We start from the raw sequence: 16,119 nt of genomic DNA, 5'->3' as shown, positions 1-16,119 counted from the left end.
TGTTGTCTTGCTTTTAACACAGCGTACCAAAAAATGTCTGTATCCATTTCTGATTTTTTAAATTACAGTTTTAAGAAATCCCTGACCATTGCATCAAAAATGATTCTGAAAAATCAAGAACGAAAAACAAATGGAAAACTAGATAAATGATATAGAAGGCTGTGAGACAAGAGAGGAATTACAATGCTAAATAGAGAGGTAAAAAAAAAAAAAGAAGACAGTGAATAAAAAACAGACTACAAATGGAGAAATTTTAGGACTGAAAAAACAGAAGTACTAGATGTAAAAATAACAACAACAAAAGCAGCTTTAAACACCATACAAGAATATACCATAGGAAAGTATTAGAACCTTGAGAATATCAATGCATGACACTGGGACCAATTATGAAATATACTGAATACTCATAGTATGATTTCAAATGACATTAAGATCTACTAGGATGGCCCATGGTTGGTAAGGTGCGGCCAATATACTGCACTTACATATGCTGTATAATTTTATGGAAAGAATTGGACATAGCAAAAAGATTTATCTTTATGTTTTCCAACACTTCTATACTGTTCTAGTCCATGACATGCTTTATGCTGACTTACTCTCCTCTGAACATCTTAGAATGTTCAATATAATTCCCCAAAATAGTAATCTATTAAAACTCAAATACCCAGTGGACAGCATTTTCTCCACCCACCTTCCTGCCGCAGTACCACCAATGCAGCCCTGAGAAGCCCAGACTGGCATCCTTGTGTGTGCGCATACCTGCATGTGTGCATGTGCATATATGAAGACATAATGGCACTCTATGCTGCAATTAGGACATTTTATAAAGGAGAGAACTGATGTTCAGAGAGGTTAAGTAAATTAACCATAGTCACAGAGCCACTCCTGCGTCTTATATTCAATGTTATTCCAGCTATCCCTAACAGAGTTGCCTATTAATGTAGCTTACAATTGCTACTCAACCTTTCTAATATATGCTTGAAGCATTTGTATGTTCTGAAATCTTGACTCCCCATGGAGAGTGTAAAGCCTTATTTATGTCTTGCAATTATTTTTCCCCTTTAGTTTGGTTAAAATGCCTCACACAGTGACAGGTACATAATAAGCACTCAGTAAATGCACGTTGATTGAATTTAGCTCTTCCTGCCTTATATGTTGCCATGAAAGTCTCTTAATATTGCTTTTATTTTCATAGCTATTGATTCAATTATTCTTCCTCAAATCTTAAATGAAGCAGGCCACCCCAGCTCCCAGGCATCCACATATTAGTGGTGTCTTCATTCACCTTCCATTTACATCGAACTAAAGTAATTATTTTCCTGCTACCTCACACCCCATTGGTGTTACACAAACCGCTGAGACGGCCCTATCTCCTGCAGGCATCACTCGTATCTCTTCAGCAGCCTGTTGTAACACGGGTGACAGAACTATTAAGAATGTCAGCCTTCAATGCATGAAGAACTTATGTAAAGCAAACGGTGCCATCTGAGGTAAAACTGGTGACAGCAGCAGAGGGAAATGCAAGAGCCAACAGGACTGTCTCCAAGCAAACTTTAATAAGGGAAGAAGAAATAATTTATCCATTCCTAGGACAAAAAAAGAAAATAGAATAACAACAACAACAACAAAAACAACACAACCAAATAAAACCAGTCTCATGATTTCTTAGAATATACTTGTGATGGCCACTGATGCACTAAAGAATTGAGCAAATGGCTGGATTTTAGACTAGGTGAATAGATGATCAGGATGGGTGGATGGAAGGATGGCTGGATGAACAGACAGACAGGATCCTTGAACTTTTTTCCATCCCCATTGTTACAACCCCATTCTAAGCCAATGTCATTTTTCCTTCCCAGACTATTTCGATACAGCTCTTAACTTTTCTCCTTGCTTCCACCTGGCCTCTATCCAAGCCTTCTTCAGCATAGTAGCCAAAGTAATACTTCCAAAAACAGAAGTATAATCACGTTTCTTTTTTTTTTTTTCAGATCCCCTGATGGCTGCCCATGGCACTTAGCGTAAAATCTGAAATCTGCCCTTTGATGAATATCTCTCCTCTGTCTGCTCTTTCAAACTGTTCCAGCACTCTGTTCTAACCACACCTTCTTTAACTTCTTCAAAAGCCCCAAATGTCTCGCCACAGCCCAGTGACTTTCCCCCAGAAATGTGTCAACTTCAATATCAATTCTTTGATCACTCAAATTAAATTACTATATACTCTGTACAGACTCCCATAACATACTGGGTTATGTTACATACCTCATACCTCATATGTATGTAACATAGGTATGTAACATACCTCACAGTACTTCCTACAATTTATAATTACACATTTATTTGTATAATTGTTTGTCAGAGAATTTAAGCCCATGGGTTTGGGAAACTTGCTTGTCTTGTTTCTCACTGTATCCCCAGCAGCTAAAACCATGCCTGGCAAAGGAGAGCACTTGATATTTATTTGTTGAACAAATGAAAGAAAGGCTCCAGCCACCTGCTTGATACAGTGAGTGAGCAATTCCTACAAAAAAGATATGAGGAAGAGAATCACAGGAATGGTGGGCCAGCTCTGATTCTCCACCTCTGACCGCATCCCTGATCAAAACTGTCACAGGGGTAATAGAAGGCTTAACGAGTACTGTCAATGACTTTGAGCTTAGCACTGTGAGGGTTGCTGAGGGGGATGCAAAGAAGCACGAGGCTTCTTAGGAGCTCCGTGCAGATATGGCACCTGCAGGCCCTTCAAACATGTTTGCAAAGTCAGCCTTAGAAAAGAAGCTTGCAACCTGTGTCAGCCACCACCATGCAGGGGTAGGATCATGTGCTCTGAATAATAAGGTCTTTTTTTACCTTAGACTGAAACAGTCACAATCCTTTTTACTACCTCATCCCCATAATTCTTTATTAAAATATTTATCAAAAAGTAATATATGAAAATAATATATACATGCATACACATATGTATATATACATATATATATATATGAAAATCTCAAAGGCAAAATTCAGTTCCATGTTTGCTATTCCTTCATCTTTGTTTTGTTTTTGTCTTGTATTTTTTTTTCTTCTCAGAATGAAACTTCAGATGCAACCCAGATAAAACCTTGAAGGAGTGTCAAACCACCATGAGGCTATAGGCATGTGGGGCATTAGAAAAACTCAGGGTTGTTGCTTTCAGTGGCTCTCTACTTTGCCTGTACTAACAAGAGTCTTCTTTGATGCACAGTCCCTGGCAACCACAGGGAATGTTTCAGTTTTCATGTTCATAGTACACTGTACTTCATGTTCTTATTCTTTCTTTGCATAGAGAAGAGAAAGAGAAATGAGAGCCCTATAGTAGAATTATTTCTCTTTATTCATACCAGTCATCCACTTTTTAGAGAAGTAAAGTTCAAATATATCCTAGACATTAGCTGAGATCTTTAGACACCACCATCCTCAAATCCCCGTGAAACCAAATTCTTTGCCACTATTCCTTGATGAATGTACAGTCCCACTGGCACTTCGAACCCAGCACCACGCATAGAAAGAGGTCACTGTAGCGGTCAAGGTGGACTCTACAGTTGAAACACAGCTCTGCCTCTTGCAAGCCATTGACTCTGAGCAATCCATTTAAGGGTCAGTTTCCTCAACTGTAAAACAGCAGTAATTAGCAAGACCTATCTCACTAGGTCATTGTAAGAATAAAAGGAGGGAATGTGTGTAAAATGCTGAGCTCATGGCCAGGCCCATGAGCAGATTTCCAACACATTAGCTGTTTATCTTCAGAACTGCTGAAGACAACACCTGTTTTCCACCACATTGGCCTAGGCAGGAACTCAGCACCTCACAGAATTTCCATTAAAACTTACTCCCAAAAACATTTTAACTGTTCTGAAGGAAGAGTTTAGTTTTATTCCTAGGGGGTAAGGAAGTGGGGAAGACAGGGAGAGGGATTAAGTCTAAAACAAAGAAAAGGGCTTCAAAATGGACTTTAGTAACAGCTCCTGATTCTTCTGGGGCCCTGCCCTTCACTTAGCCTTTCCACCACCTTCAGCTGGATCCTTCTGTTCTCTCCCTCTCCTCTCTCTTCTTCCTCATCAGAACCACCACAAGGTCTTCTCTAACTAAAACAGAGCATTACTTTTGCTACTAACTTTTGGTGAATCAATCACCACCAAAGTTATGCTCTCAGAGTTCCACTATCCACCCCAAAAGGCATTTCCCAAAAAGAATCCTCTCCCTGCAAAGAGGAGTATTTATTTAATCCTTAGAAGAAACCTGTGGGTGGCCATTGTCATCCTCATGACAGAAGAGGAAATTGGGGCTGGGAAAGATTAAGTAACTTTCCCAAGTTTGCAGAAGTGGTAAACAGAGAGCCAAGATTTGAATCTCTGTTTGTTAGTCTTAACATTTCGTGCTTTTTCCACTACGACCAAAGCTTCCATTATTGGAATCTCAATGAACTGCTGGCTGTGACCCATTGGGTTTATTGAGCACACAGCCCAAGGACTCCCAGCTTATTTGTCTTAGCAATGCACAACTTTTGTGAACTTCTGCCAACAAAATTGTCAGTGTGTATTAGAATGCCCGACTCATAAAGCTAGATGTAGAATACAATGTAGTCATTAAGTTCTTATACCTGAATTTATGGATTTAACACATATCCATAAATGACTAGAGCCATCAGACCCCTGATTTCCAAACTCTCAAAACTCTAGTCAAGAAAGAGCATCAGAGAGAGAGATTCTTGAATTCCACTAGTCTTATATAGAATGCCTTGTGCCAGAATCCATGGATTCTGAAGCTAATTTTTCCTTAAGTCTTTAACATGTCACAGAGCAACGGGTTATTTTTCTAATCTGGCTTTTCCCTCTGCTCTGTGAGTTCCTTGAAGGTAAAGATTCTATCTGACTCGTATTTCCAACCCTATATACTTTGAATCCATTCTAGGCAACTAAAACATAGGCAGCTAAGAGCAGAAAGCCCAAAAGACAATGAGCTGGCTATAAATTAATGTAATACATTTAAAAAAGTTATTTAGTGATATTCATCCGAAGTCATAAAGATGCTTGTTTCCTTGGACTGTACAATTATTCTCAGGGGTATTTAGCCTCAGGACGTTACCCCAAGGAGGAAAACTCTACAGATCCTGAGTGATTAACTCTGGCAATAATGGTGTTAGTGAAAAGAATAGAGACCTCCTCGACATACCATAGTAAAGGAGTAAAACATCACCCTGATGATACATTGTGTAACCCTTAAAATTATGATCACAGGGAGTAAAAGAGCAGGAGCAAAAAGAAAAAAAAGCTCAAGCTAAAATGAAGGGAAGGAATTTTAACACCAAATCACAAACCCATGGTGACCATGGCTTTGGAGCACCTATCTGGAGATGGATTACACGGGAAAGTGGGAGAGGAATTAAACCTGCTTCATGGCACTGATGCATTCCAGAACAATTCAGGCACAGGTAAACCTTGTTTCCTCAATGTCTTTAGAGGAGAGCCTGGATTCTGTTCTGAAATGAAAGGCAGGCACTTGGAGCAGAGCCCTGGGTGAGAGAGCACAGCTTTGCATGCAAGACATGGAGATTCCCCTTCCTGGAGCCAGACCCACACCGGCTGTAGTGTGTGATTACGCTCTCAGACCATCTGCTCAGGGGCTGTGAAGGCAGCCATGTGTCCTCCTGCCTGGACGCCAGGAGGACACCGATCACTAGTCAATCTGCTTGAAATTGCCTCCAATGATTAGTGTGTAATGACTCAGGTAGGTCATGGTCAGGGACGTTTCTGTTATTAATGCATTAGCAGCTGTAAATGGGCATTGATTCTGCACAGAGTGCAGGTTTATGGACTTGGTGGAGAGAGTCTGGCCCTGTGGAGTGTAAATGGTCATTGCTAGGGAAGGAAGCACCCTGCAAGGGCATTGTACTTTGGGGAAGGGTGAGGAGGGCCAGCCACCTCTGAGAGGAAAAACCTGACCTGAGAATATAGAAAAGAAGAATTTACATGTAATAGGGACAATTCTTGACCCTCTCCTACATCTGAGATGGATCTAATTATATCCTTGCTTTCTGACCCCAACATACATTCCTGTCTATGACTGGCTAGTCCATTATAACCAATACAATTTGGATGGTTTCATTTACTTTAAATTTTATTTTATTGTTTTACCATAAATTCAGGGCCCTGTTCATTGTATTGTCCCTAGCATTCAGCAAAAATCCAACATAATTTATCCAAAGCTATTTGTAAGTGAATGAATGAATGATAACACTACCAGGGTAAGAACGTTGACTTATATATCAATGTCACGGCACTCTGAGCTGGAATGTACCACAATACAGTTTTCCAAGATAATTTATCCTTCTTAAATTGAGAGACTGATGCCCAATGAGTGATCCAACTCACCAGTGATCATGAACACACAGGCTGCCTAGTAGAAGGAGATTACTTCTCAGTCATGCAATTGATCTGAGTAACAACAATCCTTATCATTGTTACCATTTATTTACCTCCAACTGTGTGCCCAGTACAGAGTTGGGGTTGGCACCTTCTGAGGCAAGAATCCTCATCAATGGAAAGAGTTAACCTGAATTCAAAAGAAACTAACCACATGGTTTGTTTTGTTTTGTTTTTTTAAATATATATTCTGGCTGTCAGCACTAGGAGACAGTTTTATCTTTTTGCTTTGGAGCTTCTCAAAAGAAAGCTGTAGCCCCTTCCATCTGGAAAAATCAAATTCCTTGTTTCTATAACTTATTAATCAGCCATTCTTGTGTTTACTTATACTTTGCAGTTTCCAGCCATTGCTACTGGTTCATCAATGTCTCAAATAAACAACCTCACATTATAATGCAGGGTAGAAACAGCAAGTAGATCTATTCATTAGCTTAAGTGAAGAGATTTAACAGAAACCCCAAGTCACTGTTTTCTTCAGGTCATTCTATTGGGAACTGATGAATCATTAGGATGAATACTAAGGTTTCACCTCCCAGGTGCTCCAGTAGAAGTGGCTGCAGGTAAAACCTGCTTTCATTTCCTCTAATTCTGTAATGCAACCCCATGAGTGTGAATCAAATTGCACCAATATCAGTTGGTACAATTAATATATATTGCAAACAGAAAGTGGCATATCAGTACTGGACTACTCTCAGACTTACTTAGCATATTCATTTTCTTGTCTAAAGACAATGAGTTCATTTTTGCCCACAGGTGGAGGGCAGGGAGGAGCCACTGCTGGTCATAACTCAACACTCTGCCTTGCTGAAGTAATGATGTTTCCCTTCAATCTTTTCTTCTGTGGCCTCATTTCTATCTTCTTGTTTATTCACTGAGTTCCAAGTTGGAAGGGGTCTTAGTTACAGACTATTCTAGTTCAATTCCTTATTATTGTTATTATTTAATGAATAAATTTAAGTCAGATTGGGCAACAGGTCAAGGATCATGTGGCCCATTCAAAGAACCAGGACATTAGCCTGACTCTCTTTGAAAGTTCCTCTTCCTGATCTAGAGGAGGGGAACTAGGAGGAGTAGGAAGGATTTTACAGAACTTGGTATGCAGCAGCTTGAGAGAGACAAGAGATACATATATGAAATGTGTGAACACAGATGCCTGGTGGTGGGTAACCAATGGTCAAGTATCAGAGCAAATGGGAAGGTCAAATGAGGGCATCATTTTGTGTGTCCTCTACACCATGAGATTCTAAATCAACTTGAATGAAACCCACCCTAGGCCTGGCCATCATTTAAATTAATGTTCTTATATTGCTCCTGCTCTTGCTCTTCCTCCCTCCTATATTCAGCTGATGGCTGACCTCTCCCATTTCCAGCCAATCTGCTGACTTTTAACTCAAGTAAACTCCACTTCCCTAAGGACAATCATTGTTCATTCTCTTTCTATTCACCTTACACTGTTCTACTCCTTACTTGCTCCACAGAGTCCAGATTCTAAAAATATTATCACAGGGTCAAATTTCAACACTGAAAACAGGCTTAGTATTTTCCTTATTCTACAAAGGGAATTAAGGAATTGAAGTACACTCTTCATCAGGAGAGTGTTAACAGAGATATACACTGAAGTGTAGATTAAGAATAAGGAAGGGTTACTCCTGCTGAAAACAAATTTTGGAGTCAAGAAGTAAAGGCATTTGGAAGGCAAGAGATCAAAATGTTTGGTTAGAATATAAGATATCTAGGCATTCTCAGTGAGAAGGCAGTGTTAGAAAGGAACTAGCTAATGGAACAAACAACTAGATAACATTCACTTTCCAGGACTAGTGGTCTTCCAACATGTAGGATGGAATCAAGAGGATGGTGGCTTTAGGAATTAAAACCACTTAAGAAGTCTTCACTGCCATTTAAGGAAGGAGCACCTGGAGTGATATGCCAACAGAGGGAATGCAAATGGAGCTTTCCGCAGGCCTAGGCCTCACTTCTCTCATGGAGGTGGATGAAAATCAAGACAAAGTCAATGGTGACTGAAGCTTGGGACTGGGTTACCTAGGGAGAGAAGGTGTCCAGAGGGGAGTGAGCAGGGTGTGGTCTGATTTTAGTGTTAGGCATTTGAAGTCAGAAGCAACAGCCAGAAGTAAGTGCAGATGTATAGCAACCTGTGCTACACAGGACACTGGAATTCACTGACAGATTTGGAGTCTGTTATCCTAGGCACATCTAGGCCTTGACAAAGCAGAGGTCATAGCTTTGAATAAGAACTAGAGTGATAAGTAGAAGACAAAACACAGCCATCGTGGAAATCCATACTGGTCTACTGTCTAATGTCAATTCTGTTTTTCCCACATATATAACACTCCACCAGAAGGTGAGATGCATCCATCTATCTATTCATCCCCTCAACCCTCCATGTGCTCGCCTGTTGCTATGTCCAGGGAGTACTGTCTACTATGGCCAGTACCTCAGTAGAGGCCATGGACATAATCAGAGGTTATATACTGTCTAATAGCCAGAGTGTGACAGACACCAAACAGTTAGGATGAGCATATGCTGTGGCACTGGAGGATCATTAACTCTTTTGTTCTGGATCAAGGGTTCATGTAGGGGAATGATGCACATGGAGTTGCAGGGAATTAAGATGTTTAGGGGCTTGGGACAGCAGCTGTTTACCAAACAATGTCTACATGGGTATATACCAGCTGAATATCAGCCTGGATGCAAGGGTGGAAAATTCAGAAATGGCCCCAACATTCACAGGGCCTCCAGTCTAGAACTGCCTCATCCACGTGGTGGATTGTTACTAGCCACATGACACTGTTTAAATTAACTAAAAATTAACAAAATTATAAACTTAATTCCTTGGTGGCAGTAGCCACATTTCAAGTGTTCAGTGGCCATATGAGGCTAGTGGTTACCATACCGGACAGCACAGATAAAGAATACTCTTATCATGACAGAAAGTTGTGCTGGAGAGCACCGGACAAAAGAAAAAAAGCAGACATTAATTTTTGGTCCCATTAATTAATAAATTATAATTCTGATACAGCATGTCATGGAAGTATAATCTGACAGGAGATAGAGCTCTAAGAAAGGCTTCCACTGAAATTTAAATTTAAAAGTTAGAGGAAATTACTCTGAAGCTGAAGTTCAACCAAGGACCCTACTACTACCAGCCTCCTGTTAGCTTTCCTTTGTGTATACAGATCACAAAGGAATGTGGAGAGCTAAAATCCTAGATAGATACTGGTTTGTAAGAGCTAACTCTGTATTATGTACATCAGCCAAAGGGCACCAATGCAAATGTAACACTCTGGAAAAGATCGAAGAGTGAAAGATAACCAGATTTTGGAATTAGTAAATGAACACTGATTTTCTAAAGCCAACAGAGACATTAAAACCCTGACATGGACCAAGGTAGGAGAGTCACATCAGCTCAGGCACAATGTTAGATGTGTGTAAATTCTAAATGCAGAGCTGTTGTTCCCAGTAAAATCCCACAAGAAGAAATTTCCTAACCAGCAATGTACCATACGTGTAATTGGTAAGAAGAACCCAAGACCCAGGCACGTGGCTAATGTAGACTTCTGGTCATCTTCTTTCCCGATAACCAAGCAACCTCCTAGAACTCAATTTCAGTTCTAGGGGAAGTGACTTCTAGTCCTGGACATTGACTGAGGTTCACTGCTCCAGCGAAGCTATGATTACAAGGAAAGCATCACAATCTATTAGGTACACAGAAATTGGGCAGCTGCTCTAAATATCCCCAGTGAGGAGTTTTTCCATTTCTTCCTTTTAAATTTTTTTTTAAATTATCAGATATCTACACACTGGTGTGGAGCAGCAAATTAATAATTTTTTCCTCTTTAGACTGCAATCGTAGATATGGAAATACCATATCCAAAGACAAATTAACATGAGCTCCTTACAACACTGTACTAATTATCTCAGGGACCAGAGCCTCCCCTAGGTTAGAAATTTCAGCCCCAATCCAGAGTTAGAACATGGATTCCTTTCTGAAAAGCAGTAATTTGTATCATGTTGAGAAGGTAGAGAGGAAGGTGGGAGGGTCACACATAATCTGAAAACCCATCTTTGAAACCTTCTTCCCTTCATCCTTACCCTTCCTGCTCCAGCACCACAAAGGCATCTATGAGAAGGATACTGCTTGAAACAGAAAAAGATAAAGTAACATGCATATTTAACTTCACACCAAACAGATTTGAACAGACTTCATGCCAAACAGCCCCTCCTTTCCACTTACAAAAACTCACAGTTTTTAGAAAATGCTGTAGCCTGAACTTCAAAGGCATTGAAAGATAGATGTGGCATGTAGGGAATTAGACATGAAAATTCCTTTATTATTGGGAACAAAAGCTGTAGGTCTAATCTCCTGTGTGATACAAGCTTTAGCTGATCAGGGTTACGCTAAGTCACTCTGATGTAGCGAACAGCAGATACACCATCTTTTTTTTCTTTCTTTCTGTCTCCTCCCTCTTCTACCATTCACATATGCAAATTCTGTAGCCAAAAGGGGAGTTCATGCAGTACCACTGAGGGCAAAGAATTCTCTTTGATCAGCCTCTTCCAGGCCTGGAGTCTCACAGCCTCCAATTTTACCTGCCCCTTTATGATATTTGATATATCAAATTATACTCCACCAATATCAGAAGTAGGACATGTTAAAAAAAATTCTGATGCCTTACAAAGGAAGCTATGTCTTGAAAAAAGATAAATATTTCCTTAAGTCAGCCTTTTAAAACTTTGATATTTATTACAGATTGATTCATAAAACAAGTTGTTTGCGCACAGAACTACTACAGAAGAGTGCAGATGTCCAAGGTTTTAGGAAGGTGCGTCTGTAAAAACACCACCACCTCAAATGCTAGTTAGAGTATCATAAAAAATAAGAGTCGGGGAAATCGGAGAAAATACTGCTGGCTTCACCAAAAATAAAGTCCTTGCGCACAATAAGAAAGGCAGACGGCGGAAAGTGCTTACTTGCTAAAAACAAATGAAATTTCTGAAATGTACCCCGGCATCTTAAAGTATAGAATTTCTTTTTCTGCAGTACTTTTTATATAGTAGTAATGTATTCTAGACTAAAGTGAATTGTTCTTAAATGCCTCAAGAAATATGTGGTCTCAGTAACTGATCTGTTTTGCTGGCATTTCTTTCTGCTTTGCAGGGTCATGCAACTGGGAGAGAAGAACAAGATATCTCCTAATGAGAAAAGCTTAGGGAACAAAAGGACAACAAAAGCACATTTTTATTTTTACCCCCAGCCAGTAGTGGTAGGGTTAACCCACCGACACGCACACACATTTCCTGTGTTCCTTGTGGGGGTTCTGGCTAGCAAACCCTCCCCTCACCTCTGAATCCAATGCAGTAGTGCAGAAAAGAAAGACACAGGCAGGCAGCGCAGTGTTTGTGGGGACTTCAGGCCTGCTGAAGACAGCTTTTCATCTCGAACACGATCAAAGAAATAGATGTATTTATGTAATGAAGGTTCAAAAGTGTTCGCACTTACTGAATGCTGAGTCCGATCAAGGAAGCTGTAAGTTCCACTGGCATGAGTTCTTTGAGCAGTTTCCTAGGGAAGAAGAGAGAAGAAGACTTTAGTGCCGAGGAATGTATTCTTGTATTGTGCTTCCACCTTTTTTGTCATAGTCCTCGCTGGCTAACCTCTGAAATTGGCTCTTGATACTGTGGATTTAACAATGATGGTGGTGGTGCTGGGGCTGGTGGTGGTGATGAAAATAATTAAGATCAAGTCTTTCAATATATTTTCATTTAGTTCTTTCACGTTCCAATGAGAAAGGTGTTACGATTTTCTCTATTTCAGAAGAGGGAACCAAGGTGCAGACAGCTCAAGGAAGTTGCACAAAATATGCCTGCAGGTAGTAGAGCCTGGATTTGAACTTAGCCAATGGACATCAAGTTTAGAACCACTCTGCTATAACTCTTGCCTTACACGTGAGCTCTATGCCACAGGATGTTTTCAAGGAAAGATGAAAAGTCAATCTTTCAGAGATGTTATTATGAATTTTCCTGCATGGAGTTAGGTGAAATGAAATAAACCCTAAATATCTTTTCAACCGTAGAACTCTAGGATTCTATAATGCTCGATCCCATGATCGATAACATTCAAAGCGACTCCATTGTGCAATGAAACTGTGATATAAGGCGTCCCATCAATAATCAATTTCACAAACATCATCACCCAATCAGAAGCATAAGATCCATGTTCATTGCTATTTAAATAAATAAAATATCACACAAACTGCAAATGGCCATTACAATCTCATACAATTCAATGAGTCGGGGGGAGAGGTCATTGCCAACCAGAAAGATTTACTAATAGCTCTAAAAGAGTTACATGGTGCCCTATACTCAAAAGGGTTGATCCTGATCCCTTCACCCTCTGGGGTGCTACACAAGTAGCAGAGATGAGGTTGGTTTCCAGGGTTCTAGGATCCTGATCTAGTGCTCTTTCTATTACTCCTCTCAAATAGTGACACAATGTATACCCAGTCTCAATGTAACTCACAGATTTCAGAGATAAATGTTTGGAAAATATGCTCCCCTTCTTAATATTTTATTTTTAAAATATTTTATTTATTTATTCATGATAGACATAGAGAGATAGAGAGAGAGAGAGAGAGAGACAGAGACAGAGAGAGAGAGAAGCAGAGAGAGAAGCAGGCTCCATGCCAGGAGCCCGATGTGGGACTCGATACCAGGACTCCAGGACCACGCTCTGGGCCAAAGGCAGGCGCCAAACCACTGAGCCACCCAGGGATCCCTCTTTCTTAATATTTTAATATAATGGACTTTTTAAAAAAAATCTTCACATTTGATGAGCCACTGATGTTGATAAATTTGACCTTCTGAGAACCCTGAGTGGTTTCAAAATAATGGAAGAAGAGATTTATCTCTGGAGAAGCCTGAGGGTATATACAGCTATGAAATGGTGAGGATGGTGGTGACAATAGCTCATTTATCTGTCCTTTCTTCCTTCCTTCCATTCATCTATCCATCCCAGTCATCCAAGGCTCTGCTACCTATTAGCTTTGTGAACGTGATTGAGTCACTTAGTTTTTCCTTGTCTCAGCTTCCTTATCTATAAAATGAGAATAAATAAACTACTTATCTCAATAGATTGAGGTATTAAAAGTTACTATTTGTAAGGCACTTAACATTGTGCCTGGCACAAAGTCAATGCCGTTTAAAAGTTGATGATGATGATGATGATGATGATGATGATGATTATTTCTACTACTATTATTATTGAAGTATTATTATCATTATTATTACTACTACTATTATTATTGAGGTATAGTTACAGACAATATTTTATTAGCTTCAGGTATACGATAGTAATTTGACTATTATATACATTATGAAGTGCTCAGCACAGCAAATAGTTACTACCTCTCCACCATACAAAGTTGTTATGATACCACTGACTCTATTTCCTATAATGTACTTTTCACCCTCATGACTTACTCATTTTATAACCAGAAGTTTGTATAAAAGTTTATTATTATTTTTTAAGCCCCTTTTTATGCCAAGCACTGCCCTCTTGGTGCCTACAGTCCATGGGGAAAACAGATCTCAATCAGGGGTGTTGGGGAAGACTTTGTCAGGGAAGTGGCAATGGAGCTGAGATCTTCATGCTGAGAAGAATATGACCACGTGAAGGGAAAGAAGGGGATTTGGGAAAAGGAAGTAGGAACATTTAGGAAATGAATAGTCAAAGTATATAATTATCTTCTATAAATTCATAGAATGCCTCAGTTGGAGAATTATCTGTGTCCTAGTAATAATAAAAAATATTAATGATGCTAATAAAAGAAAAGTAGTCATATAATAGTTTTATTGGACCCATAGTATACCCAGGCTTTGTATCAAAATATGCATGCATCTTCTTATTTAATTAAAAATAACCAACAGCTCCTATCATCAGGTTCAACCTTCTTGACCCTCTCCAGTCACTTCCTCCTTCCCTCCATACACTCACTCACATACTCTAGGATCAAGCTAAATTGAACTACTCAGAAGGCACAAGTGCACCCAATGTGAACTTCTCTCTGTTGCTTTCATCGACCCGTCCCGCTGGATTGAATTATTTCCATGGGCCCTGTGGTCTTTCACATACTCCTCTATCTGAACAAAAGTCGTACACTCTAACCCACTGTAGAGTTGGCCTGCTCAGGCTGTGAACTCCTGGAGGACAAGGACATTTTTTTTTTTCAACTTGGTAGCCTCACCGTCTGGCACAGCGCCCAGCCATTTAGCAGTGGCTCACTACACTGGACAGCATAAACAGTGATTCCTCACTCACCCCAAGTGGTATGGCTCCAAGGAAGGGCACTGAACTTCATTCCAGAGTGAGGTTCTCCCTAAGAAAAATGACCTTCATTGTGTTCCCATACTTGGTACCCTGATGATAATGTTAACTTCTCATCCATGTCAGCTTTATGCTCACATTTAGATCTTCTTTTAATCCAATGTGCACTTGAAATGAATTTTATAACCACACCCCCTTACTAACAAGAATCCGTCAAATCTTCCAGGCAGGGTCGCCTGGGTTGCCCAGTGGTTGAGCATATATCTTCAGCTCAGGGCATGATCCTGGATGCAGGGATCAAGTCTCATATCAGGCTCCCCTCAGGGAACTTCTCTGTCTCTGCTTCTCTGTGTCTCCCGTGAATAAATAAATAAAATATTTTTTTAAATCCTCCAGGTAGATTTTTTTTTAAGATTTACTTATTTATTTGAGAGAGAGAGAGTGATGCAGCATAGAGGGAGAGTAAGAAGGAGAAGTAGGCTCCCCACTCAGCAGGGAGCCAGATGTGGGCTCATTCCTAGGATCCTGAGATCATGACGTGAGCTGAAGGCAGGCGCTTAACCGACTGAGCCACCAAGATGCGCCCCCAGGTGGGTTGTTTTATAAAAGCAAACCAAGGGGTTGTCTGGGTGGTTCAGTTGGTTAAGTATCCAACTCTAGATTTCAGTTGAGGTCATGATCTCAGGGTTGTGATATCAATTCCTGTGCTGGGCTCTGCATCAGGCATGGATCTTGCTTAAGATTCTCTCCCTCTCCCTCTGTTCCACTTTCTATGTCCCTCTCCCAAATAAATAAATAGATAAAAGCAAACAAAGGCTGAGAACCATTGTTAACAAGGTGAGAACAGAAATGGTCATTAGCAATGGCACCAGAGAGTGAGAAAAATCTAAGATGCTTTGTAGGGTTCTAGAGGAGCTGTGTATGTTGAAACAAAACAAAACAAAGATTGTCTTGAGTTTGTAATTACTCTTTCAAAGGACCTAAAGAGCAAGGGAGAATGCTGGGCCCCAGTGGAATTGGGTGGAATTTTCATTGCACTGAGACTATGCCAGAGCCAAAAGGCTGCAAGGGAACGAAACGGGAAAGGACGTCGGGACACAGTCAGGCTGAACGGAGGCGAAGGCTCGCTTCCTGCATTAGCTGCCCTCACCTCTGCACTTTGTGAGAATGGATGCACAGGACCGCGAACCAATTACTTCCAAAACCCTGGAGGTGATGGCCCTTGGGCAGGCAGCATACAGTTTGACTTCTTCGCTCGGTAAGCAGGGCTGGCTACCCTGCTTCCCCTCCCACCGCGTGCCACGGACTGCTTCAGGGTGTCCCCACCCGGATGAC

General features: G+C 40.4%; 1 protein-coding gene across 16 annotated transcripts in view; it reads right to left on the bottom strand.

Moving 5' to 3' along the window:
- Window positions 1-16,119, bottom strand: part of RBFOX1 (RNA binding fox-1 homolog 1) — a 2,042,337-nt gene that overhangs the window by 1,171,003 nt on the left and 855,215 nt on the right. For all 16 annotated transcript variants that reach the window (XM_077906543.1, XM_077906545.1, XM_077906551.1 and 13 more), the window contains one exon: window positions 11,962-12,024. In XM_077906543.1, the coding sequence (XP_077762669.1) occupies window positions 11,962-12,024 (63 nt within the window). The remainder of the gene's footprint in view (window positions 1-11,961; window positions 12,025-16,119) is intronic.

The sequence above is a fragment of the Canis aureus genome, chromosome 8, assembly GCF_053574225.1.
Source record: "Canis aureus isolate CA01 chromosome 8, VMU_Caureus_v.1.0, whole genome shotgun sequence".
NCBI classification, from domain to species: domain Eukaryota; kingdom Metazoa; phylum Chordata; class Mammalia; order Carnivora; family Canidae; genus Canis; species Canis aureus.
Note: the sequence above shows the minus strand (reverse complement) of the source record. Positions and strands in the feature narration are given on the sequence as shown.